General features: G+C 44.5%; 1 protein-coding gene across 1 annotated transcript in view; it reads right to left on the reverse strand.

Annotated features, from left to right (window-relative positions):
- LOC125483813 (probable G-protein coupled receptor 139) overlaps positions 1-26,792 on the reverse strand; it is a 140,698-nt gene extending 113,906 nt beyond the window's left edge. Inside the window, 1 exon segment of the mRNA XM_048600508.1 lies at positions 26,666-26,792. Within this exon segment, the coding sequence (XP_048456465.1) occupies positions 26,666-26,792 (127 nt within the window).
- Between the last annotated feature and the right edge of the window lie 811 nt (positions 26,793-27,603).

A 27,603-nucleotide genomic window follows, 5' to 3' on the forward strand; every position in this document is an offset into this window, starting at 1 on the left:
CTGCACCTGATGTGTATAAATTTCAGCACATTTTCCCCAGCTCACAGAATCGATTTTATCATTCAAATAATCCCAGAGCGACAGAGAACGGGCCAAGGCAATTCATCTTGACTGCTCCTGGAGAGAAGTGTAATGTGTGAGAGCGGACAGTCTCGACTAGTGCACAATTTCAGCATTTACAACCTTGGCCCGTGTGGCAATAAAATCAGTTTGAGTGATTGATTCAAATACAGATGGCAGGAAACAGTTGAGACAGTTTATCGTGTGCCTGAAAGCCAGTAAATCCTATCTGTGTCCTTCCTGACGTCTTCATATCCCAGTAAACCCAGTCCGTGTCTTTTATAATATTTTTATATCGAAGTAAATGTTATCCATGTTTGTTCTAATACCTTATATCCCAGTAAACCCTGACTTGTGAAAGGTTGCTGGGCCGCTCAACCCAAATTCAATGCATCAATTCTCTCCCCTGTGCTGTGCAATCTCATTAGTGCTGCAGGAAGGGTCTTTGCAGCTCCAGCAGTCCCATCTGCATCGGTTTGCTCTGCGTCCCCCTCAGCTTCCTGCTTCCTGCGAACACTTCAATTCGGAACAAACGTGTCAATGTATTTTCATTCCACACGGACACAAGTTGCAAACATTAAGCCCGCCTCGACGTTCACTGAGATCATGAATGACCTTTTGCTTCGACATCATGTTTCTGCACTGTCCCCTGAGCTCTTGATGACTTTAATCTGCAACAATCTATCAATGTCAGTCTTTTACAGACTCAATACAGACATTCATAACCTCTGGAGCCACGAATTGCAAAAATTGTCCCCATTCCGAGTTCCCTAATATCAGTCCACTCTTTAGTAAGTATGCATATTGTGTGTCTGGAGCTCTCTAACGCGACTTGTTTCCTGCTTTTGGAGAAGTCTATTGTATGGCGTTGCAATCGTATAGTTGTTGGATTTTGCGTTATGATCGCAGTAACCTTTGTAATCACTGTTGTTCCTTTTTTTTCTCCCTTAGCGTATTTTAAAGGAACACACTAAGGGATCAATTAATATTGGAAGAAGACACACAGAAAGAAGCATGTGAAATGCGAGATTGTGAAATCAAAACTCATCCTGGGTGGCTTTTATTAAAATTGACCATTATTTCTTGGAGCATCAGGCTCAGGAAGATGCACAGAGCGATGTTAAACGACACAGACGTCGTTCGAAAAGGCCAGTTTTATGGCGTTCTGCGTTGATCAGCTCATTTGTGAGTTTTGCCTCATTTTAGGATTTTGGAGTCGTCTGCCCCGTTCACAATTCCAGGAAATGTCATTAACAAATGTCCAGGAAAGGGGTGGTCCCAGTAGTGACTCCTGATTTCTTGTTTTCAGTGTTGCCAAATCTCCGAGCAGCTTTCTGAAAGCGCAGCTCCGCTAAATGAGGTCAGACTACGTGAAGTAGGGATGGGGCAGAGCTACCAGTGCAGGGAACACGGCAAGGGAATCACTCAAAGGGAAAACAAATGTTTCAGAATGCTCGCAATCCGACTCTGATATTTCATGAATGTTGTGATTCTGCGTGAAATCCGAGTTCGAAAAGAATGTGGGAAATTACACAAAGGTTATGTTTTCACAGCCAGGTAAATGTTACAGAACATCAGTGATGGTATTTTGACATCATCCTCGAATGGACGTGTCACACGCCAGACGAAAAGCCCAATACTTGTCTGAAAGCCCAGTATTCTATGCTAGCAGAATGGTGCAGTGCGAGCATGCTGCGCCCGTTAGGTTAAAAATCACGAGATCGAAACCACTCTGTGAATTTTAGGAGCTCCATAATGCAGCGTGCAAGTATTGATCGCTGCCAGTGTCCTTCTGGCACAGAGCTGCAGTACGCTGCATTTTGATCAACTTCCCGTAACTCCATGTGTCAGAAATAATTGTCTCATTATGATAAACATCAGCTGCAGTGTGTTCCATGCGCAGGACGCCCGGCAGGAATTGCCTACGCTGTCACGGACAGCAGCGTCCTCCCGGTGAAATGAGAAGTCACGAACGACAAGAGGTCAGTGTGTCGGGGACAGCATCACGGCACAGGCGCAGTTCAGCATTATTCAGACAGTTGTCAACGATTGTAAGTATCTCAGAGAGATACAAGCGACAGACAGTCCCCGTGGACTCGATGGGCTGAAAGATATCTTCCTGCATGGGAATGACGCCATGGGTTTATGACGTCACTCTCCCTGTCTCTGTGACAGGGAGATGCCGGTGAAAAGTGTCACTTCACCTGATGGAGGAGCAGCGCTTTGCAAGCGTGTGATTTCTCATAAACCTGTTGGACTATAAACTGGTATCATGTGACTTCTGTCTTTGTTCACGTTTTCTGTGACAGAACGAGTGAAAAACAATGGCTCGTTTTAAAGATTCCCCCACCCCCAACCCTTCCGCGTTGAACTGTGTGCAGCCCGCAGCTCAGGGCCACAGGAGATGACTGTCAGTGAGTGAATGTTTCACTCGGATTCTTCTAATCTGGGACAGTTGCTGTCAGATATTAACTCCTGCCCAGTCACAGCAAAGAAACTGACGTCCGCCTTGCACGTCTTTCTGTAAGATTTCTATGTGAATCCTGAACACCAAACAGGCTGCACAAAAAGATGACAATATTACGTTAAGGGTAATAGTTTCGACTTCTCTCTTTTCCAGCAGTTTTTCATTCTTCTTGCCGTCACCGATAAATGTCATTTGATGAAAGTCCCCAATCGTCGTTTAATTTCCTACACAAATGTGGTTCTGCCTCTTCTATTTCTGAAGAAGGGTCCAGACCCGAAACATCAACTTTTCTGCTCCTCTGATGCTGCTTGGCCTGCTGTGTTCATCCAGCTCTACACCTTGTTATCTCTGCCTCTTCTGTTCCTTTCCCCTTCCAGTGTTTGAGAGGGAGCTGCAGAGCGGAAACAATCCCCCAGCAGTGTCAGCCCGTGGAGGCAAATGGTTTAATCTATCTGCAAATGAAGAGAGCCCAGTCCTAAGGGGAATGGAGCTGAGAACAGCTTCCCGGAAACATGGAGACCGAATGGGAAGAAGCTGTTCGTTGCTGTTTTCACTTACCGAAGCAACTGTTTTTTTTTTTAAATGTAATCAGTTTGTTCACAGATGTTAGTGCACACCTCTGGAGCAGATGGAAGTTGAACCCGCGTCTCTGACATTCGAAATATGGACAATATCGCTGTAAAAGTATCACTTAGTTTGCTTTCAAAACCTAAGGCAGCGGCTGATTCGTTGGTGTTGAGGTATGTTTCGCGCTGTCGGTTGTTATCAAAACTGCGAGAAGCCCTCGGTTCAGATTTCACACAAGCCCTTATTATATCACACCGTGTCTTTTACTCTCCAGTTGATATACCCTGAAGAAAATCTTCAAGTACCTATGGAAGTGGTTCGTTATGAATCGATATCAGTCTAACATCTCAAAGGGTCTTTGCAGCTTATATGCGTCTTCAGCAAACAAAGAATGAAGTTTTAAAGAGCGCCTGCCCCTGGAAAAAACTGTCTTCATCTGTGCTTCGGGAAAGCGCCATCTGAATACTAATATTTCTCCCTTAAATCCAAGTGCTCTGTTTACTCACTTTTGCCAGTGGAAAGAATTTCTCACTATCAGCTCAAGCAAACTGTTCAAGCCCACCGCTGCCCATCTCCAACATTATAAACAGCGCCAAAATGTTTTGTTGGTAGTTGGAAACTTGGAAAGGAAACAAAACAGAAAACCCAGTCTCCAGCTTCGAGATTCTTTCAAAGCTCTTTGTGAAGCAGACTCATGGGAGAGTGAAGTGTGAATGGCTTGATTGAGCCGAGCCAGTCAAGGCTCTTTTCCCTCCTTTACGACGCTGGGTCATTGACTCTGATGTTCTCGGTGTCATTGCCTGATCTGAGGCATTGACATAATCAGGATTCTTGGAAATTATCAGGAACTCAAACGAATTCTCTGCTGCAGCTCAAACGGATATTTGGGAACAGACAAGTGAAAAGCCTCAGAAGGAGATGGCCTGGTGTTCAGGAGACCTGGATCACAGTGACACGGATGTCTCTGCAGGGGTGTGAGATCAGATAGTTTCCGTGTCTTCACATTGAATGTCACAGACTTCGTTTTGTGAGAGGAAAACGAGCAAAGGACAGTCGCCATGATTGTAAAATTACAGTCAATCTGAAATCACAGAATCATATCTTACAATGTTGCAGATTCACCATCACCATCCCTGGCTATGTCCGATTCCACATTCATCACAGACCCAACACAAGTGGCGGCACATTGTGACACAGTCGGGGGGAAGTTGACTTGGAGTTCTCAACGTGAAGTCACGATCCCATTAAGTCTCAAGGCATCGGGTTAAACATGGACAAGGAAGCATCCTGCTGATTGCCGCGTACCGTTCTCCCTCGGCTGATGAATCAGTAATCCTTCACGTTGAGCAGCACTTTTGCGGAACTCTGAGGCTGGTAAGAGCGCAGAATGAACACTGTATTAACGATTTCAATGCCCATTTTCCAGAGTGGCTCAACAGCAGCTGGTCGAGTCCTAAAGGACATAGCTGTTCGACTGGGTATGCAGGTGGTGAGAGAACCAAGAAGAGTGAAAACATGCTTCACCTCATCCTTACCAATCCATCCACAGCAGGCACATCTGTCCATAACAGTAACGGCAGGAAGTGACCAGGATATAATTTCTGTCCCATTCTGCTGCTTCTGAACGTCCACAGCTCCTCATGGATGCCCACACCTGAATTCTAGATCTGTTCGCAGTCTGCCCCATTTATCACGGTGATAGTGCCATGTAACACAATGGATGGTAGCACAATGTGAAGGCGAGACTGTAAACTCACAGCATGTGAGAGTTGGTGGCGGATGGTCTGCACGTTTGACGTTAGGTGGCAGGGCTCCGTGCCCGAATCACGTTAATCTTACGCTGCACATTTGCAGGCCAGCTTCCCTGGAATACATGTTAGGGTGGAGGCTTTTGGCGATGGAGTATATTGATCTCAAACTTGTTGATGATCGTTTTCCAAATTTTCCATGGGAATAATGTTTCACGGCTGCATTGTGCCGTTCTTTGGGTAAATTCTCATTTCCCCTCATGTGAAAAGTAAAACACAAACTGTTCATCATGCGGTTTACACACACAGCTGCGTCCCTCAGGGCAGATGCTTCGTCCACTTGGTGACAGTGCGGTGTTAACAACATTATAATTTTTTTGTTAGTTAATCTATAGACACCACATTGTAATTTGCAATTCATCAGGATTTTCCAGCTCCTCCTGTTGTAGCAGAGTGACAGTGAATTCAGAAAAAGATGCTTCCAATCAACAGCAATTCCTTTCCTCTTACTGGACACAGGAACAGTGATCTCCATCCAACAGCAAGAGCGGAAACCACAGTCCCACAACCTCTCTTCACATTAACGGTGAGCCTGAATTTTATAAACTGTGTTGAGAGCAGAGTGTCAGAATGAAGATATTCTTGAAATTCTTTGTTGGATTAAAACCCAGGAGCAATGTGGAATGTACTTCGCTCTGAGTGAGTCCAAGCTTACCCAGGGCTGCTCCTGGTTTTGTTAAAATGACTCTTTGGTCTAGGAGTATGATTCTCGCTTTGGGGCTGGTGTAACAAACATATGCCAGAGATCCCGGGTTTTAATCCCTGACGAGCCTTGATTACTTGTCTTTGTTTTGCCGATTCGCCACGGAAAAAAGCCGTGTTCAATGAGTTTCAGACTTGCTGAAGTAGGGGGGATAGAGCAGAAAAGCCATTGCAACAAACTCGGCAAAGGGAAACACTTATTTAAACAGAAAACACGCGTCTGAGTAAGTTTGCGCACGCAATCCGACATTAAATGAATCTTCCATGAAAAGTTGGTAAGGTTGAAACACAGGAGTTGCAGTTGTTTGATGCTCAGGCCGCCCTGCAGTAATTCCCCACCAAGTTTCAGACAGCAGCGTCCTCCCGTTGACATGGGGAGTTATGAATAACAAGAGAATCGCGTTTATTCAAGCTTTCTGCTTCTAAAAATTATCGTCTTAATATCAGGCTCCAAAACTAAACTGAGTCAGTTGCCACGTTAAACAGACGTGGCTCCCAATCCCCTTGAGCACTGAACCGAGTGAGATGTGGAAAGGACTACACACAAATGAGTGTCATTGTGTGATTGATCCGGAGTGATCTGTATACCAGGGGAAACAGGGAAAACCAGTCTTGAGCACTCACATTGAGCCTGGCTCCACGAGGCCTACAGGCAGTTCTCACGAACCACCGTCGCCCTTCAGTTTTCCTGACCTTCCCGCTGTTCTTGTTTTAAACCGATTGCACGTCAGACAATTGCAGCTGACATTGCTGATGTGGAACTGTAACATGCAGTCCACGACATAATTCTGTTTCTAAAGATCAGTCAATATTTCATGTTTATTACTGTAAAAGTTGACCATTAGCAGACTGTGGCAGGGAAGGCACCGAAGCCTAATTTCTGGACTACCAGTGAAAATCTCCGGTTAAAAACCGATAGAACTGCGGATACTGTAAATCGGAAATAAAAATAGAAGTTGCTGGAAAAGTACAGCAGGTCTGGTGGCATCTGTGAAGCAAAAAATCAGGGTTAATTTTTCGGGTCCAGTGACCCTTCCTTTCCGCTCTGAGGAAATATCTCTGTTTATATCACCCTGGACACTGTCTGATTCGGCCTTGCATTCTCCCATCCTTCTGCACGTGATACCCTCAGCCTTGTCTCAGTTTTATTATGTCTTGATTTACAACATACAGGCTATCCAATTATCTATTACATTGTAGTTCAAATACATGAGACCCTAAACAAGCAGGCTCTGTGCTAGCTCCATAGATCAGTGGTTAGAGCACGGTGCTTATTAAGGAGTGCTTGTGAGTTCAAGTCTCACTGGGGCTTTTAGCAAGTTTGGCACACCTGCTGCTTCCACGATCGGAGGGAGTACTTAAGATATCCTGTGAAATCATGACAATATCATTTCCTGTACAGACAAGAAATGTGTTTCAAACGCCACATTCCTGTTGGTCTTTCCAGGACCTTGAGGAAGACCATTCGGTAGAGGAAAAAAGCAGCTGACGTGATTAACGTTTGGTAGGAAGAGTGACAGGGGAGGAGAAGTGGCCTAGTGCCTCCTCTATTTGCTGCAGCCTGACTCTAGTTTTGAAGTCTGAAATGGCATAATATAAGCCAAGCGGGTGAGTTTCTAGTTTCCGGGGTTTGGTCTTTCCAGGGGCCTCTGTGACTCTTGGCGGAATGTGTCCCTGTTTGTTTCCTTCTGTGGGTGAAGTTGAGTTCCCCGAGGGGACAGAAAACAGTTTTCCCATCTCAAACTTTCGTCCCATTTGTTTTGTTAATTGAGATTAAAACGTTTCTGTGAAAATATCATTGAGATGACTACTTGAAATGTCAGAGCACACAAGGCTACAGGCCAAGCCCTGGAAACTGGGATGATGGGCCTCTTTCCGTGCTGGAAAACTCGATGATTCGATCATTTTGGAGGAGAAACTCACGTCCAGTTAAAAACAAAAAGCCAGAAGCTGTGTCAGTAAGGAATTATACAAGTACTTCTGTCCTCATCCCTGGTGGTCTATTGTTTAGGATTCAGCAATTTTACTGTCCACGTCCATCAAATCAGGATTTATTGTCCTGATAGTGACAACAGCAAAAGCAGAGCAGCTCTGACAAGAATCCTTTCAATGTCTTGGATCGGTGAATGTCCCCAAGAACAGCAAAGTCAATGTCCCAGCCTCTTAAAGAAGGGTAAGGTTTCTTGACTGTCTCTGCTCAGTCGGACAGCTGATTCTCCTCTGATTCCCATTCTAAAGATTCTCAAAGCTGAGACCAGGTGATTTGTTTTATTTATTTTCCATTCCCATGAGCCGCAGTGAATGGATCAATTTAATGGTGCCCATGAGAAGCTTATTAGTGCTATTTCATCTTCCCCTCCTCTGATGAGGCTGAGACATGGACTCGCGTGTTCTCGGTGATATTTACTGGCGTGAGACAGTGAAACGATTACATTTCCTGCAGCTCAGACTAAAACCTCATCTAGGCTTCAGGGCAGCGAGAAAGAAGAGTTTAGAAGTGTGAAGAAATTGCGAATTGCGCTTGAGCCAGGTGAGAATCCACTCTACAATCTCCTGATCCGTAATCAGGCGCGTTATCCATTGCACACTGGCCCTCTGTATAGCTGACGTCTACCTGCTCGAGAGTTGTGGTGTTGACAGGGACATGACCAGCAATGGCAGCATTCACAAGGTGAGCCATCAGCAATGATTATCACCGTCACTGCTATTGTTCCCACTTTGTGAGGTAGTGAAATTCAATGGCTTCACCCCCCCGCCCCCCCGCCCTTTCTCTCGGCTGGAACTTCCCATTGTTTTATTCACAGCCCCTCCGGTATTTTATGACTCACTCGAATGTGCTTTCAAGCTTCGAGTTATGGATTTTTTTCGATTCAACACCTGAACAAATTCAGCGAGAAGATTCTGGTCATTTCAAGCCTGGCACCTGGAATCAGACGAGTTGAACGACACCGTTATTGGTGCCACCCCTTTCACGATAGCTCAGTGCCTCCAAACAAGCCCCTGTTAACATCATCCTGTTTTCTACCTTCTTCACCAGATTATCACAGCTCTGTTTTCTCCACATTGAAACCCAGCGACAATATGAACCATTTTGAAGCTTAGAGTGCCAAATATTTCTGGTGAAGTTGGTTCTGATAGGAAGAAATGACACAAGAGCATGTACAAGTCAGGTCGCAAGGGTTACTGTCAGCATATCTGGTTGTTCAAGTGGTTAGGATTCAGAGCTTGAATCGCCCAGCCCTGGATACAATTCCCAGGCAGGAAGTGAAAAATTCTTTCCCTTGTATAAATTATCCAAATGAAAACGAATTCCTGGTTACAAAGAGAACACACACCTTGAATCAAACAGAATCAGCCTGGTGAGAGATTGCTTCCAACTGGAAGGACAATGACAACAGATACACAGGAAAACCATCACCCACATATCCCGCTCCAAGACACTCACGATTCTGAGTTGGAAATACATCAGTGTTCCTTCAGTGTTGCTGGTTCTAAATCTTGGAATTCCTTCCCTAATGGCATAACGGCTATAAAGGAGATAAAGAACATGACCCATCACCTCCATCTGTGGGGTAATTTGGGATAGGCAATGAAATTTCAGATTGAGATCGTGATTTGACCAGAACAGCAATAGTCCATTGCCGGTTTAATTTTCCAAAATGAAGTCTGGGACATTCGTTGTGGAAACATGGAAACAGTTAAATCCCACCCATTACAGAAACGTCCGTGTCACCAGGATCCAGCTTCCCTGAACACAAGGCCATCTCCCTTCGAGCCTTTCCGCTTCGTGTCTCTTCCCAAGTATCTTATTGTGCCAGAACCGAGATTCTATTTGAATTCCTGAATTTTTTTTTTACTTTGAACTCTGTTTATTTCAATATCTGAGCTCAGGTATTGACATTGTGACTATCAGAGTCACTGTCCCAGCGTCTTAACGAAGGGAAAGGTGTCTTAACTAGCTCTGCTCCATCAGGAAGTTCACCGCTCACTCTGCCCTGAGTCTGGATCACAAAGTATTTTGAAAGATTTACAAACCTGGAAACTGGATGATCTGTTTCGTTTCCATGTTTCCACCTGCCAATTGACAATTTTGGCGCTATTTAATATGTTGGATGAGAGGTTGAGCAGTTTGGTTAAGCTGATAGTTTGAAATTCTTTCCACGGACTAGGGTCAGTAAACAGAGTACGTGGATTTAAGGACATTTAAAGGAGACATATTTTTGCATTTATGTCGCTCTTGTCAACACCAGTGAGGAAGACAGTTTACCATGGGCAGACATTGTATAAAACATGATTTCTTTTCTTCTGAATGTGACATAAAATCAGAAATCACGTCACATCAGTTTGTAGCACAACAGGTTTATCTGAAATCACAAGCTTTCAGAGAGTAGCACCTTCATCAGATGAAGTGGAGGGATGCGATATATTCACAGCAAAGACCCTTTGGGAGTCATAGACCGAAATCGATTTCATAAACCACCTCCATGTTCTCCCAAACATTTAAAAGAGAACATATCTAAGGCAATAAGGTCTCATGCATGACTGAAACCTATAACTTCTCACAGTCCCATCATCTACCTGAAGCAAGAATCAGACCACGAGACCAAAGGCCCAGTCTGGTGAAGCCAGAATAAATCAGGAGCCACGCAGGCAGTGATAGAGTCCCTGCCTCGGATGGAGGAGACCAGAGTTCAGTTGTATCTGCTCCAGAGGTGTGTAATAACATCTCTGAACGGGTTGATTAAACAAAAGAAAAACGATTTCCGGTTGTTTTGAGCAGTGAAAGCAGCAATGAACATCCACTGCTCGTTCTGTCTCCTTATTCCTTGGACGGTACTCTTTGTCCCTTCCCGTGGAACAGAGCTCTCTCCATTGGAAGATGCGTTAAATCATTTCCCTCCACGGACAGGCATTGCTGGGGGATGGTATACGATTTGTCGCTCTCTCTCAAACACTGGAAGAGGGAAGGAACAGAAAGGGTGGAATCAGCCGTCTGCAGCAAATTGTAAACGGCGATTTGGAACTTTCGTCAAATGACATTTCTCAGGGACAGAGAGAAGGATGGAGAGCTGCTGGGAATGAGAGAAGTCGTAACTAGAGATCAGTTGCTTCAGCAATTTAAAATGGGATCTTTCTGTGCAGCCTGTTGGTGTTCAGAATTTGTCTGCACACAGGGCGTCCGTTTATTTTTGTGGCTACCACAGCAAGAATTAATATCTGACGCCAACAGTCCCATATTAAGTGAATCCAAGTGAAACACTCATGCACTGAGAATCATCGCCAACGGCCCTGAGTTGCGGGGCTGCAGACAGTACAACGTGGAAGGGAGGGTTAATAATGAGCCATTGTTTCTCCCTCACCCGCTCCATCACAGAGACAGGGAGAGTGACGTCATAAACCCATGGCGCCATTCCCGGGGAGAAAGAAGCCGTTCAGCCCATCGAGCCAACAGTGACTCTCTGCCTCATGCGTTTTTCTGTGGTTATTCACAATCGTTGATATTTGTGCCTCACAAGGGTGAACTGTATCTGTGTCATGACGCAGTCTCGGACATCCTACTCCTTTTGTCATTCACGTCTGAAACAGCGTGGGGGCTGACTGCCAGGCATGGATTAAAAACTGCGAGTAATGTTTTTTCTGCTTCACCCGTTTATTCCCATCTCAGAGGGGAAGTTTTACGATTCAGTTCGGAGCAGACCGACGGAGAACAAGAGAAGACTATTCAGACCTTCACAAGTGCATCACCTCACCTGTGTAAACTTAATCAGTGAATCAATATGAGACATTCAAAAAGCTGTCGAAAATGTATGGTTTAATGCCACTACAAAGCACAATGCTCACTCATTGTAAATAGTGCAAAATGGTTTCGATCGATTGATCTGTGGGTTATGGCCCAGCAAGCTCCCGCTGCGCCACTCTGCTACATTGCAGCACACTTTTCTCAGGCAAGTATCCAGCTTTTCATCTCCAGTGCAGAATGGACATTCGAGCATGATGTCAAAATGTCTTCACTGTTGATCAGTTGCATGGACGTGACACATCTGAGTAAATCTCAACTTTTCTAAGTTCCCACATTCTGTTGGTGGATCTATGATTTCAATCAGAATCACAAAACTTGTCACAGCTCAGACGGAGGCCATACACGATACCTTAGCGGTGCCACGTCTCCACAATAAGCAAATGATTGTCTCTTTTAATATCATTCTTTAGCCTTCTCAATGTAACTCTGCATTTTGTTACTTTTAACATAACACTGAATTCCATTTTCTGTCGATTGAATCTGCCTCTGCGGCACTGTCATACAGTGATTTACCAACCCTAACCCCATTCCTTGTGTGAAAACGTTCTTCCTCATGTCATTTTTACTTCTTTTAATAATGGCTTTAAATCTCCGCCTAATCGTTCTCGATCATTTAGGCGTGGGAGCATTTTTACGCCCTTATTTCCTCTGACTAGACCCCTTGTGACTTGGGAAGCTTCAATCAGACCAGCTTTCAGCCTTTGTTTCCCCAAGGACAACTGTCTTAACTTTCTATTCCATCTTCATTGTTAACGTACAGGTACATTTTAAACCTTCACGATTAGGAACTACCTTCGATGCTCCACACTGCCAACAACTTCAATGCCTCGAGAAACAATTCTCCTGATGCTTTCTGGCCTGCTGTGTTCTTCCAGCATCCTCTTTGTCTGCAATTCTCATGAACCTGTTCAGCGCTTTCTCCAATCACTTCACATCCCTGATTTCTGAAGTTTCACGTGCACAATTGAGCAATACTGCAGCTGAAGAAATCATTCAAAGTCGAATAACCTGCGCAAACATCCTGAAACTCTCATTCTCCCTTTGAACAAGTGTATCCCTTTGCAGTGTTCACTGCAAAGATACCTTTGCCCCATCCCAAAATCAGGCAGCTTAATGTCTTTAAATTAAACTGCTTTTTGACAAAAATTCATTGGACATTTTGGCGAAACTAAAGACAAGACATGAGGACTTGAAACCAAGACATCTTACATGCTACACAGTGCAAGATCCAAACCAAGGTCATAACCCTTGAGACAACGAGGCATCACCAGGTCAGACAGGCAACTCTTGGACCAGCTGAGACTCGCTGAGCGTGAAGTACATCCCGCATTTCTCCAGGGATTCCAAGCAGCAGACAGTTTCCAGAGCATTATTTTCTCATTTCGTCTCCCTGGTACCTGGACTGTGCTGTTTGTCCATTCACCTGGGACCGGGCTCTCTCATTTGGCGGAATATTAAACCATTGTTTTTCTCCTTGCTGGCAGTACTGGGAGAGGGCACAGCCCATTCTCTCTATTGCTCCCTCTCAATCATTTCGGGTGGGAGGTGTCAGTTACAAGCATGCACAGGAAATGTACAACTTTATGAACTTTCTTCAAATGCCTGTTATCCGAGAGATAGAAAGATGATGAGCTGGCGGGAAAGAAATCGCCTCATGAGACTCTTCCCTCTGGTAAATTAATATGAATTTGTTTTTGTGCAGCCTGTTTGATGTTAAGAATTCTTCTTCGGTCTGCAATGCTGCAGAAAAGTTTTGCAACGCAGGCATCAGTTTCTTTGCTGCCTCCAGAGTAGGAGTTAATTTCTGTCACCAACTGTCCCTGATTAAGACAATCCAAGTAAAACGCTCACTCTCTGAGAGACGCCCCCAATGGCTCTGAGTTGCGGGGCAGCAGGCAGTACAAAGTGGAAGGGAGGGTTAAAAATGAGCCATCGTTTTTCTCTCAGACGCTCCATCACAGACACAGGGAGAGTGACGTCAAAAACCAAATGGCGTCATTCTCGTGCAGAAAGAAGCCATTCAGCCCATCGAGTCCACGGCGACTCTCTGTCGCTTGAATTTCTTCGACGTTTTTCATAATTGGTGACATATCTCCCTAATAGTGGTGTCTGTGCCGTGATGCTGTCTCCGACATGCTGATCCTCTTATCATTCACATCTGAAACGGCGTGGGGAATTACGACCAGGCACGGAAAAAAAAAAACTGCAGCTGATGTGTTTAAACTTCCCCAGTTCTTTCCCGTCTCAGATAAGGGGTTTTACAATTCAGTTCAGAGCAGACAACATAGAACAGGAGAAGACCTTCACAATCATGTCACCTCCCCTGTGTAAGGTTGGACAGTGTATTAATATGAGAAATTTATTTCAGACACATGAAGCGGAAAACTGATCATTGCATCGGGTGTGTAACAGAACCACACGCGCCTGTAGCAAATGGCAGATAACAGTCTTGAATTTTCAATCTCCGAAGTATGGGTCGAACACATTCCCGCTGAGCCACTCTGTATTTCTAGCGTGCGACTTTTTCTACAAGTATTCAGCTTTTCAACTGGTGTGTGGCATGTACCTTAAAGAATGATGTCAAAAGTTCTTCACTGTTGTTATGTGATATTCTGTTGCTTAGACGTGTCGCGCTTGTGTAAATATTACCTTTGTCTGAGTTCCCACATTCTGTTGGTCGAGCTGCGATTCCACTCAGAATCACAAAACTTGTCAAAACACAGACGGAGGCCATGTAGTTCACCTCAGCTGTGGGTGCACCGTGTTTCCTCAATAAGTCCATGAGTGTCTGTTTTAATATCATTCTCTTGCCTTCTCCCTGTAACTCTGCATTTTGTGACTTTTAACAGAACCATCGAATTCCGTTTTGTGTAACATGAATCTGCCTCTTTGTCGCAGTCAGACAGTGATTTACAGATCCACTTTGTCGTTGTATGAAAAAACGTTCTTCATCATGTGATTCTTACTTCTTTTTCTCATGACTTTAAAACGCTGCCTCATCGTTCTTGATCTTGTCAGGTGTGGGAGCATTTTCACCCCCTTATTTCCTCTGTTTGTACCCCTCACGACTTGGAAAGCTTCAATCAGACCAGTTTCCTGTCTCAACTTCCAAATCTATCTTTATTGCTGACATTCTTCACACATGTCACCATTCACGTGAACCTGTTCAGCGCTGTCCCGAACCACTTTCCGTCCTAACTTCCTGAACTTTCACAAATACATAATCGACCAATAATACAGCTGGAGAAATCATTCTAATGAATGGTCGTGGCCCAAAACGTCGACTCTCCTACTTCTTCGATGCTGCCTGTGACCTCTTGTGTTCCTCCACCTCCACACTGTCATGTTTCTGTCTCCAGCATCTGCAGTTCTTGCGTTCTGCGGATTCTTTCAGAGAAGATTGTGTAGCGAACATCCTGAAACACTCGTTTTCACAAATGTTTTTTTCTGCAGTTGTGTTCACTCCAATTTTTCAGAAAGCTGATCAGACATTTTAGTAAAAGTGAAGATAAGTGCTCCGAGCTCGTCCGCGATTTGCACCCAGGGCCTCTCGCACATGAGCATCAGATAAGACTCTAAGCGAGAATCGTACCCCGAGACCAACGAGCCATCTGCCTAAGGGTGCATCCCGGTCAGAGTGAAGTGCATTCCACGTTGTTCCGGGAATTCGAAGCAACATAGATTTTCAAGAATATATCCTTCTCAATCTGTCTCCCTGCTCCCGGGGCGGGGCTGTTTGCCCCTTCTCTTGGGAGCAGGTTCGCTCCATTGACGGATTATTATACCATTTGTTTCCAGTTGGATCACAAAAGGTTTTGCAAGATTCGCGAAGCTGGAGATTGGGTTTTTGTCTTGTTTTCTTTCCATGTTTCCACTTACCAATTTTGTTCCCAAAATCTCATCGCAGTCTTCAGATTTCATCATATCCGGGGTGAGGGCATTCAGATTTGTGGAGATATTCCAAAGGCCGGGATTGTTCTGTTTCGAGCAAAGAAGGTTAAATAGAGATTTCATGGCGCCAGACAGTGAGAAATTGCTTCCACAGATCAGGATCAGTAAACAGGGAAATGGAATTTGAGAACGTTAAAGATAAAGATAGTTGCATTTATTGAAGACTTTTTACGACCAGTGATGATGTCTGGTGACTACGGGCAGGGTATGTTTAAAACTTGCTTCCTTCTTCCCCGTGTATGATATGATCACTGCAAAGACACTCTGGGATCGCAGACTGATCTCGATCTCATTGAAATCAGATCTCATCATTTTGATGTGTTTTGATCTGCTTCCCTTAAGTTCGTGCATCTGAAATAAATATCTCATATTGATACATGGGCCAAATTTACACAAGTGAGGTGACACGCGTCTGAAGGTCTGAATGGTCTTCTCCTGTTCTTTGTCGGTCTGCGATGGTCTTATTTGTTAAAACTGTTCTCTGAGATCACAGGAACAAAGTGTTGAATTTGAGAAACATCAGTTGCAGTGCTTTGCATGCGCAGGACGCCCTGCAGTAATTCCCCACGCTGTTTCAGAAAGTAGCGTCCTTCAGGTGAAATAAAATGTCATGGATGACAACAGCGTCGGAGACAGCATCACGACACAGATACAGTTCACCATTATTAGCACAGATATTACCGATTATGAATGACCACAGAGAGATACGGGTGATAGAGAGTTGCCGTGGACTCGATGGGCTGAACGGCTTCTTCCTGCACAGGAATGACGCCATGGGTTTATGACGTCACTTTCCCCGTCTCTGTGATGTGGAGATGCCGGTGAAAAGTGTCACTTCACCTGATGGAAGAGCAGCGCTGAGAAAGCGTGTGATTTCACATAAACCTGTTGGACGAAAACCGAGTGTCATATGACTTCTGACATTGTTCACTGCCTCTGTGACAGAGCAGACTAGTGAGAAACAATGGCTCATTTTTAACCCTCCCTTCCACATTGAACTGTCTGCAGCTCCGCAGCTCAGGGACGTTGGGGATGACTCTGGGTGAGTGAGTGTTTCACTTGGCTTCTCTTAATCTGGGACTGTTGGTGTCAGATATTAATCCCTGCCCCGTCGTTACAAAGAAACCGACGTCCGCATTGCAAAAGACTTTCTGCAAGATTGCTGTGTGAAGTCGAATCGTGAAAAACAAACAGGCTGCACAGAAAGATCCCGTATAAATTTCTAAAGGGAATAGTCTCCAGTTTCGACATCTCTCATTTCTAGCAACCCTGCATCCTTCTCTCTGTCTCTGATTAATGTCATTTGATAAAAGTTCCCAATCGTCGTCTATAATTTCCTGACGTCTGATTCTGCCTCTTCTGCTTCTTCACCCTTCCAGTGTTCAAGAAGGAGCTGCAAAACGATACCATCCCCAAGTACTGCCTGCCCGTGGACGGAAATGGTTTGATCCATCTGCCATTGAAGACAGCCCAGTGCTCGGGGAAAGGAGCAAATAGCAGCAGCCCGGAAGCAGGGGCAGAATGGGAAAAAAACTGTTCATTGTTGTTTTCACTGCCCGAACTGAGATTTTACAAAAGTAACCAGCCTGTTCAAAGGTGTTATGACACACCTCTGGAGCATATAGAACTTGAAACCGGTCTCCAACATCCAAAGATCACTGTATGAGGGTCAATTAGATTGCAACAGAAGGCTGATGCGTGATGAAACTGTTCGTTGGTGTAGAGGTGTGAGGGTCGTTGATGAGGCTGTGAGAGGTCCCGCGTTCCAACCCTGCTTGAGCCCTTGTTATGTGTAGCTGTGTCCTCTCTTTGGTGTTTGACGTCTTTTCGCGAAAATCTTTGGGAGTGTGTGAACGTGATTCATTATGAAATCTCAGACTGTCTGAGATCCCAAAGCGTCGTTACAGTGAAAATCTCACATTCGGAGAAGACGGAATCGAACTGTTACTCACCCTGGTCAGTGGAAAGAATTTCTCACTATCAGCTCAATCAAACTGCCCAACCCCACCCACAACATGAAAAAAAACGCGAAATTTGTTAGTTGGGAGGCGAAATATGGGAAGGAAACGACATAGAAAACCCAGTCTCCAGCTTCGGGAATATTTCAAAGCTCTTTGTGAACCAGACTCGGGGAAGAGTGAAGGAGGAAACGTCTGAATGAGCAGAGCCAGTCAAGACATCTTCCCCATCTTTATGACGCTGGAGCATTGACTCTGATGTTCTCGGTGTCATTACCTGATCTAAGACGTTGAAATAATCAGGATTCTTTGAAAAGATCAGGAATTCAAGCAGGATCTCTGCGGCAGTGCAATCAGATACTTGGGAACAGACAAAAAGTGGAAAGGCTCGAAGACAGATGGCCCGGGGTTCAGGAGAGCGGTTTCCCGGTGAGACAGATGTCTCTGCAGGGGGTGGGATCAGACTGTTTCCATGTTTCCACAATAAATGTCACAGACTCTGTTTTCAAGAGGAAAATTGGCAAAGGACAATTGTTTTTCTTGTGAAATGACAATCAATATGAAACTCACGGGATCATATCTTATAGACAATGTCCCAGATTCACCATCCCCATCCATGGATATGTCCTTGTTGAGGTTGGTTGGCTCGCCGAGCTGTTTTTCTATTCCACAGACGTTTCGTTACGGTGCTGGGTAACATCCTCAGTGCAGCCTCTGATGAAGCGTCGGTGTGTTTTCCTGCCTGGTTTTTAAACTCTGGGGTCCGTTGCGATGGATTGCCTCACTTCCGGGTTTCCTCCATAGTGGAATGTATCTGGGGTCGAGTTCAACGTGTTTATTAATAGCATACTTCGTGGAGTGCCATGCTTCCAGGAATTCTCGTTCTTGTCTCTGCCTAGCCTGTCCCAGGATCTTGGTGTTGTCCCAGTCGAAGTCATGGTTCTCCTTGTCCAGGTGGATTGAGATGAGTGAGTATCGGTCGTGCCTTTTTGTAGCCAGTTGGTGTTCATGTATTCTCGTTGTTAGTTTCCTTCCTGTTTATCCGATGTAGTGTTTCTCGCAGTCTCTGCAGGGGATCTTGTAGATGACATTGGTCCTGTCCATTGTGGGGAGTGGGTCTTTAGAGCTCCGTAGATTTCTCACAAATTATGTGTAGGTGTATGTTCGATTACTTTTTTTCATATTGAGTTTGAAAGAATATTGTTATAAGATTCCTGGGCCTGAATGTACTGGATATCCGCAGCATGTTCAATGACTGGAGAATATTTTCTAACAGCTAATTATCGGGTCGGAAATGAGTGACCACGAAACAGTGAAAATTTCAACTCACAAGGTATATTGGTTAACAACTGCAAAAACAAACGGTCCAGAAAAGCTCAGCAGCTCTGACAGCATCTGTGAAGGTAAAAACAGAGTTAACGTTTCGGGCCCGGTGGCCCTTCCTCAGAACAGTTCTGAGGAAGGGTTCCGGACCCGAAATGTTAACTCTGTTTTTTCCTTCACAGATGCTGCCAGACCTGATGAGATTTTCCAGCAATTTTGTTTTGTTCCTGATTTACAGCATCCGCAGTTGTTTCTGTTTATTTTTGGTTTACAAAAGAACGTGCTGACTAAATGCAATGCAGAGACTGATGTGAAACAATCTGTAAGATCCAGGACACCAGGTGTCAGCCAGTTCAGACTTCATATTGCAACTATCAAAATGACAATTTTCCTCTATCAGTTTTACGATTCCAAAATAAAGGGTGCGGCATTCATCATGGAGACATTTGCTGTCATCGGGCTCTGATTTCATGTGAACTTGTTTGTTTTCGGCATTGGTCGGGTGATAAAAAAATGATTTTATAATTCAAAGCGGGGTGGCGGGGCTGTTCTATTTAAATGGTTTTGACATCGTGTCTGATCACTTCAGACTTTAATTAACTGTCCACAGTAATCATTATCTAGCTTGATGGGTATTGAACTTTAAGTGAGAAGAAAGGAGGGTGCCTCGAACTTGTTTAGTTTGGAGATTTTGTATCGCATTAAATGATTTCGGTTCGCCAGCCAAATGTTTCCCGAAACAGGGAAGTCTGACCCTCAGTGTGGTTTCTTTAATAAATTGTCCCCGGGGCTTCCAGCTACACCATGACGTCATATGCCGGCGATGACATTCAACTATTGTGACGCAATGATGATGCTGACTCCTTGAACATGAATATGAAATAGTCGTGGGTCACATGGTACTGAATCATTCAATGAAATGTAATTACATCTACAGGTATTTTTATTTCTACATTACAATCTCAGACACTTCCGTGTCTGGCATCAAATTAAGCTACTTTTGGGATTCTATATTTGTATTAATAATATTCATGGCGGTTTTTCTTCGTGAAATTAGAGAAATATTTATTCTTGGCGACTGAATTTACTGAAGACTATTCAAAGGAGGGTTTAGAGTCTCGTCAGTTGTTTCTTCTCTCTCAGATCATTTCTCTCTCGTTGCATTTGAAAAAGTGTCCAGAATAAGTCCTGGATTCGCCCTGTGACATATCTTCCTGGTGTCCTGCAAATTCGGAGCATGATGTACGAGGGAAAAAGGTAGAGGAGGAGGAAAGAAAATTTAGGACACTGAAGTCGAGAAGAGCGGAATGGAGGAAACAGAGGGACAGATCGACAGGCAGAGAGAGAAAGAAGACGAATGAAGAGAGACAGAAGCGTTGTGATGATTTAACAGAGAATGAGCACTACCCTTTGATCTCCTTTGCCAATTATAGTTTAAAATCATTATGTTGCGATCACTTCCTTTAATCCTGTACAGCAGCAGTGCACTTGTGAGCTTGTGGTGTAAAGTTTGCGCATCTGTTTCCAGAGCAGACTGTTGTGTGTTTAAATCACGTCCTGCGCACGCTGTTCATATGCAAATAAGTTCCCTTAAACCCTTTACCACGACGGAGGTTTTTGGTGATGACGCATGTTGACCAAAGTCTTCTTTCCTGTTGTTTTAGATTGCTCTCAAAGATTCCCTCTCAGTTTTACATGGGAACAATGGTTCAAGTATGTGTTGTGCATTGTTTCGGTAAATTCTCAGCTCCCCCAGTGCGAGACGTAAAACATAAACTGTTCATCATGGGGTTAAAACACAGCTGCCTCCCTCTGGTCAGCCGATTCGTTCAGTTGGTGATAGCGCGGTGTTAATATCATTGTCCTGATGTTTTACCACTTAATCTGTAAACACCCAAATTCATGATTGAACCCATCAGGAGATTCCAGCTTCTCTTCTGTTATAACAGAGTGACAGTGATTTCATAAAGTAGTGCCTCCAAAAAACAGCAATTCCTTTCCTCTCATTGGACACAGTTACAGTGATCTTTATTCAACAGAAGGTGCAGAAACCACAGTGTGACAGCCCCTCTCCACGTTTACAGTGAGCCTGAACTTTATGGACTGTGTCGAGTGCAGGGAGACAGAATCAGAAGATGTTCTTGAAATTCTTTGCCGCTTTGGATCCCAGGATCAAGGTGAAATGTACTTCACACTGAGAAAATACCAGCTGGTTCAGAGTTGGCCAGATAGTTCTGGCAATGGTTCGTTCGTCCAGGGGCATGATTCTCGCTTTGGAGATTGTGGGTGTGCGAGAGATCCCAAGCTCAATTCCCGGACGAGCCCTGATTGCTAGTTTTCAGTTTTGCCAAATCGCCGATCAACTTGCCGAAACAGAGGCTGTGTTCAAACAGTTCGGAATTCCGGAAGGAGGGATGAGACAGAGGTGCCATTGCGGCGAACAGGGCAATGCAAAACACAAAACACAAAACATGCCTCATTATGTTTGCCCATGCCATCCGACGTTGAATGAAACCTCCATAAAAAGCCAGTGAAGTTGAAACGCAGTGCATGCGGTGTGTTCGATGCACAGGGCGCCCTGCAATCGTTCCCTACGCTGTTTCAGGCAGCAGCGTCCTTCATGTGTTATGGGGAGTTGTGAATAACAAGAGGACCATGTCAGTAATAAATCGAATCAAATCAACTCAAAGATCAGCCCATCGAAGACAGCATCACCACACAGACACCATTATTTGGACGGATATCACCGTTCCTGAAAAAAAGGACAGAGAGTTACAGGCAACAGGGAGTCGCCGTGGGGTCGATGAATTGAAAGGCTTCCTTCTGCTCGGGAATGACGCCATGAGTGAGAGTTTCACTCGGATTCTCTTAATCTGAGACTGCTACTGTCAGATATTAGCTGTTGCCCAGCCACAACAAACAAACTGATCCCGCATTGCAAAAGTCTTTCTGCAGGATTGCTGTATAAAAACGAATCTTGAACACCAAACAGGTTGCACAAATATAACTCATGTTGATTTGTCTGACGGAAGAGTCTCCAGTGTCCATTTCTCTCTTTCCCAACAACTGGGCATCTTTCTTTGTCTCTGTCTTGGAAAACAGACATTTGGAGGAAGTTCGCAACCAAAGTTACTAATTTCCAGCTCATGCAAATAAAGCAAGTATTTAAGAGATCAGAAGAGAGCATGTGTGCTTCCCTCCCCCAGCACTGCTTGCAAGTGGAAGAAAATGGTTTCATAATCCACCAGTGGAGAATGCTCGGTCCCAGGGCAAGGGACTAACAATACTGTCTCGGGAGCAGTGACACAGAATGAGAAAATGATCTTGAAACTGAATTCTGCTTCACACCTGGTTCCATGCTAGAAATGCAAGGGTTTTACTGTCTCGTTGGTCGAGAAGTATGGTTCTTGCTTGGGGATTTGTATTCAATTAGCATGTGACTTGTCCCGGATTCAAATGCCAGGCAAGCTCTTAGTTTTGCCAGGTCGCTTGATCAGCTTTTCGAAAAAAAAGCTGCACATCATGAAGTCAGACTTCTTGAAACAGGATTGAGCTTCAGCAGCAGAGGTGTCATTGTAGCAAACATGGCGTGTGTTGAAAATGAAAACAAGGGGTTCAGGAAGTTGACCCACACAATCTGACGTTGAATAAATCCTCCATCTGGATTATCACAAAGATTTGTTCGGGAAACCTCAGGAAGCAGAGACGCTATGTCATTGTAGACAATGCTGAAAAAGTGCAAGTGAAAGGTGCCACTTATGTGGAATGTCAGCGATGAAGATAGACTGGAAGGTTGAAAGCTGGTCTGATTGAAGTTTTCCAAGTCATGAACGGTCTACACAGAATCAATTAGGAGAAAATGTTCCAATGCATGGGAGGATCGAGAGTGATTAGGCAGAGGTTTATCGTCATTTGAAAAAGCATAAGTGACATCAGGTAAAATGTTTTCACACAGGGAGTGGTTCGAGTCTGTAATCGCTGTAATCACTGATTGCGACAAAGAGTGAGGTTCAATCGTGCTATTGAAAAACGAATTCGATGGTTATGCTAAAAGTAGCAATTTGCAGCGTCACAGGAAGTAGTCGAGAGAATGACCCATTTGCTCATTGTGGATAACCGGCAGAGCTAAGGTGGGCTGCATGACCTCCATCTGCACTGTGATAAATTTGTGATTCTGAGTGAAATCAGTGTTTGACCAGCAGCATCTGGGAAGTCAGACAAAGGTGATATTGACACAGCGGGACACATTGCACGACAAAATATTACACAACATGTCCATGCCACAGGGAGGACGGCGCTGTCTGAATCGGCGTGGGGAAATACTGCAGCGTATTCTGTGGATCAGACACAATGCACTTGCCCATTTAGGTCATGCCACAGTGGGAGAGCCAGAGAAGGCCAATCGGTTCATCATACCTGTGACAGTTTAGTTGGGGACAAAAGCTATATGAAATATATGATAGGTTTGTGTGGAATTGAAGTGTTTCCTGGAAGCGGGAAGCTCAGGTGATATCGGGTAACAGGTGACGGCAGGAGCAGTAAATACGTTGGAAAACTCTGATGTATTGAGTTCCGATTGATGGGCAGCATGCTTTCACCAGACCACGCTGTTACAGAAGATAGTGTATCATTGCCTCACAGCGACATGCTGTATCGAGGCAAATATTCAGCTATTCATCTGAGTTACAAAGCCGGAATTTCATTTTTTTCCAATGTGAGTGAAGTCTTTATGTAATATGGATTATATACAAAAGCCTTCCATTTTAATAAGTATGCTCCATCTCAGCGTGTTGCATGCTTCCTTAGCACTATATCTGTCATTGTATGTGCCGTGAGGTACTTTGCACCTTCTGCATGTCATTTACCTGACCCTTACCTTCTGGGTGTTGTGACGGAATGGGAATGTGAAACCAGAGTCAGGCTGAAAATATGCATGCTCATCTTCAAAACCGATGGAAAACTGACAAAAACACCAGTGGAAGGTTTTTTTTTTGGTGCATTCTGGATTATTTCCCTAAATCTCTGCTATTTCGTCTGCACTGAATAATTTCTTAACTTAATCTTCCACTTCATTTCAGCCATCCCTCACTTCAAACGGTACCATTGTCTTTATTTAGGTACAAAGCGCTTGTCTTAGATTCAAACTGCCCTCCGTCAAAGTAAACGTGAAACTCAATCACACTGTGATCACTGCAACGTAGAGATTCCTACACTCTGATGTCATCGATCAGTCCTGTTTCATTGTCCTCTTTTCTTGTAGAAAGTACTGCTGCAATGAAGTAATAATTTATCATGATGAAGGAGCAGCACTCGAAAGCTTGTCATTTTAAATAAACCCACTGGACTGTAACCCGGTGCCGTGAGACTTCTGATTGTGTCCACACCAGCCCAGCACCAGCACTTCCATGTCGTCATCACGAATGGGATTGTTTGAAAAAGTTGGAAAAGTAAGATAAACTGTCAAATTAAGTGATGTTAAAACACAGAGCGGGATGGTAATGAAAGAACAGCTATTGATAGTGTTCAGGCAAATTTGAATGTCATTGTACACGATTCCGGAAATGTTACTATCCCCAGACAAACGACAAGTAAGGAATGTAATGGTTGGGACAATCTTTATTGGGAACAACAACAACAACCTTCTGAGATTGTCTATGAATTCACTTTTTTCTGGTTTCAGATTTCCAGCATCCGTAGTTTGTTGTTACATGTTCGCTTGATTATCGTTTGGGATAAAATAGATTACCTTCCAGCGCCTTTCCTGCTTCTAAAACTTAGTCAGCAGTGATGTGGTCATGAAAACTTTGCCAAGAACAAAATAAGTTCCCAGACCAGGAATCGAATCTGGGCTGCAGCGGTAAGAGAACCAAATCCTAAGCACTCGACTACGAGGGAAAGCGTTCCAGCTATTGTCATATTTTCTCAATGACACTGCTTCAGCCTTTTCATTCTATCATTTATTTTGGCTGCAGATCAGTTCGTCCCCGTGGAGGTGCTGAGAGGCTTTTACCCCCGCCGAATGTAGAGTCTAGAACTGGACCGAATTATTCGGATAATGCATCTGTCCCTTAGGTCTGAGATAAGGAGACATTTCTTTCCTCAAAATATGATGAGCTGTTAGTCTTCGAAATAGAATTCCTAATCCTGAAGCAAAGAAAAAGCAACGCCACCACAATCATACGATTGCAATGATGTCTTTCCTGTCGGTGTAAAGTGAATGAATGTTGAAGGCACAGAATGAAGGTGATCAGCTCGTGGTATCTGTGCCATCACCACAACATTCCCCAGTAAGGCTGCAGTTTATACTGCCTCACCCTATCGTTTCGACCAAACTCCAAGAAGAAATGCGCGATTCGATCTATTGACATTGCTGATTGGATCAAAATCATTGCAGTTGAGGGAAGATTACACGTGGAGTGGTGGATGCAAAGCGTCGACAGGGGTGGGATCATGATCCGAGGATCTCCTGTCAACTAGGTAATCAGCTAAGCCATGGCGCCCATCAGACATCACACAATGGGGTAGAATTTACTACCCATCCCCAATTTCTGCAGAGATGGCGGTGACGAAATACATTATTGAACAATTGAATTATTTAGCACGTAGGAACAGCCGTGATGCCGTTAGGGAGGGAGCTCCAGGATTTAGACCCAGCGACACTGAACGAACAGCGACATATTTCGTACTCAGAATGATGAGGAGCTTGGAGAGGGATGTGCAGTGGTAGTTTTCCCGTACATCACCTGTCATTGTCCTTCAACATGGAGGCAAAAATCTCATTGGTCTGCTTTTGGCAGATTCAGTGTTTGTGTTCTGTATGTAACCAGGAATTCGTTTTCATTCGGATAATTCACAAGAAGAGAAGTCAATCTTGATTTGCTGACAGGGAATTGTATCCAGGCCCGAGCGATGCAAACTCTGGATGCTGACCGGGGAGCAGTGATCTTGGCAGTCACCCTTGTGATCTGATTTATACACACACTTGTGCGTGTTATTCACTCCAGAGCAGTCTTGAGCAGCAAAGTTTCTCTCTCCAAGTTTCTAAACGACTCATATTGTCGCAATGGGATTCAATGTGAAGAAAACGGAGCTGTGACAATCTGATGTTGTTCAGCAGATGTACTGCAGGAAAGTATAAAACTGGCTGATGTTAACACGGACAACAAGGTGTAGAGCTGGGTGAACACAGCAGGACAAGCAGCAAAGCTGACGTTTCGGGTCTAGACCCTTCTTCAGAAATGCATTCAGCTGAATGTATTTCTGTAGAAGGGTCTAGGCCCGAAACGTCATCCTCCCTACTCATCTGATGCTGCTTGGCCTGCTGTGTTCATCCAGCTCTACACCTTGTTATCTCAGATTCTCCAGCATCTGCTGTTCATAATATCTCTGAAACAATTTTAACTCCACTGCAAAGCCCATTTCTGAAGAAGGGTCTCGGCCCAAAACGTCAGCTTTCCAGCTTGGCCTGCTGTGTTCATCCAGCTCTACACCTTGTTATCTCACATTCTCTAGCATCTGCAGTTCCTACTACCTCTGAAACAATTTTAACTCCACTGCGAAGCCCATTTCTGAAGAAGGGTCCAGGCCCGAAACGTCAGCTTTCCTGCTCCTCTGATGCTGCTTGGCCTGCTGTGTCCATTCAGCTCTACACCTTGTTATCTCAGATTCTCCAGTATCTGCAGTTCCTACTATCTCTGATGCTGACAGGAGCTTGTTTCGAGGCGCTGAGTTCCGGTGAAGGGGCGGCACCAATTAAGGCATCGTTCAACTCGTCTCATTCCAGAGCACTGGCGAGAAACGACCAGAGATTTCTCACTGAATTTTTTCAGGGCCTTGAATCGAAGAGACCGTGACTCAAATATGAACGTAAATTTGATTGTACTGGGCCATAACATTGCGCAGTGACGGTGATTAAAAAGATTGCAAGTTCCAGCAGAGAAACAGGTAACAGTGAATTGATTGGATCGCTGGGGTTTGGAAATTGAAATTTACACGTAAGCAACACGATTGTGGGACTATTTCAGCTCACTGTCCATTTCATAACCTCGCTCATGGCAACTGTCAATTTGCAAGGGTAGAAAAGCTGCCAACTTCACTCGATCGAGGGAGGATCCAATATTGCAATCTTCCAATCCAATGTCAAACGCGTTATGCATTACACCGGTGGCTCACAACCTGTCGCTGCATTTTTCATTCTGTCGAATTGTGATGTTAATAGGGACGTCAGCGGAAAGAACATTCACGAGGTGAATAACCAGCTAAGATAATCGCTGTCACTCCTTCACTTCGATGGTCTCCACTTTGTGAAGCCGTGAGTTTCAATGGTAAACGAAGTACATTTGTCCTCAGGTGTCTGCTTCACTGTGACATGTTTCTCCTCTGGAACTTGCCAACGTTTCATTCACAGTCACTGTGTCATTTTATATCCCGTTCCAGTGAAATGTACGTTCACATTTGAGTCATGGTCTCTTCGAGTCAAGACCCTCAACAAATTCAGCGAGAAACCGTTGTCGTTTTCAGCCAGGGCTCTGGAATCAGACGAGTTGAACGATGCCATTATTGGTGCCGCCCCTTCATCGGACCTCAGCGCCACCAAACAAGCTCCTGTTAGCGTCAGGCTGTTTTGTAGTTCCTTGCAGTACATCTGCTGAACAACATCAGATTATCACTGCTCTGCATCCTTCACACTGAATCCCATGGCAATAATATGAGTGGTTTGGAAACTTGGAGAGAGAAACTTTGCTGCTCAAGATAGATCTGGCGTGAAGATCAAGTGCAACTGTGTGTACAAATCAGGTCACAAGGGTTCCTGCCGGGATCACTGTTGTTCCCTGGTTAACATTCAGAGTTTGCATCGCTCGGGCCTGGATACCATTTCCACGCAGCAAATAAGTTTTGACTTCTCTTCTTGTGAATTATCTGATTGAAAACGAATTCCTGATTACAAACACAGTACACACCCTGAAA

The sequence above is a fragment of the Rhincodon typus genome, chromosome 8 (genome assembly GCF_021869965.1).
Source record: "Rhincodon typus isolate 14 chromosome 8, sRhiTyp1.1, whole genome shotgun sequence".
NCBI classification, from domain to species: domain Eukaryota; kingdom Metazoa; phylum Chordata; class Chondrichthyes; order Orectolobiformes; family Rhincodontidae; genus Rhincodon; species Rhincodon typus.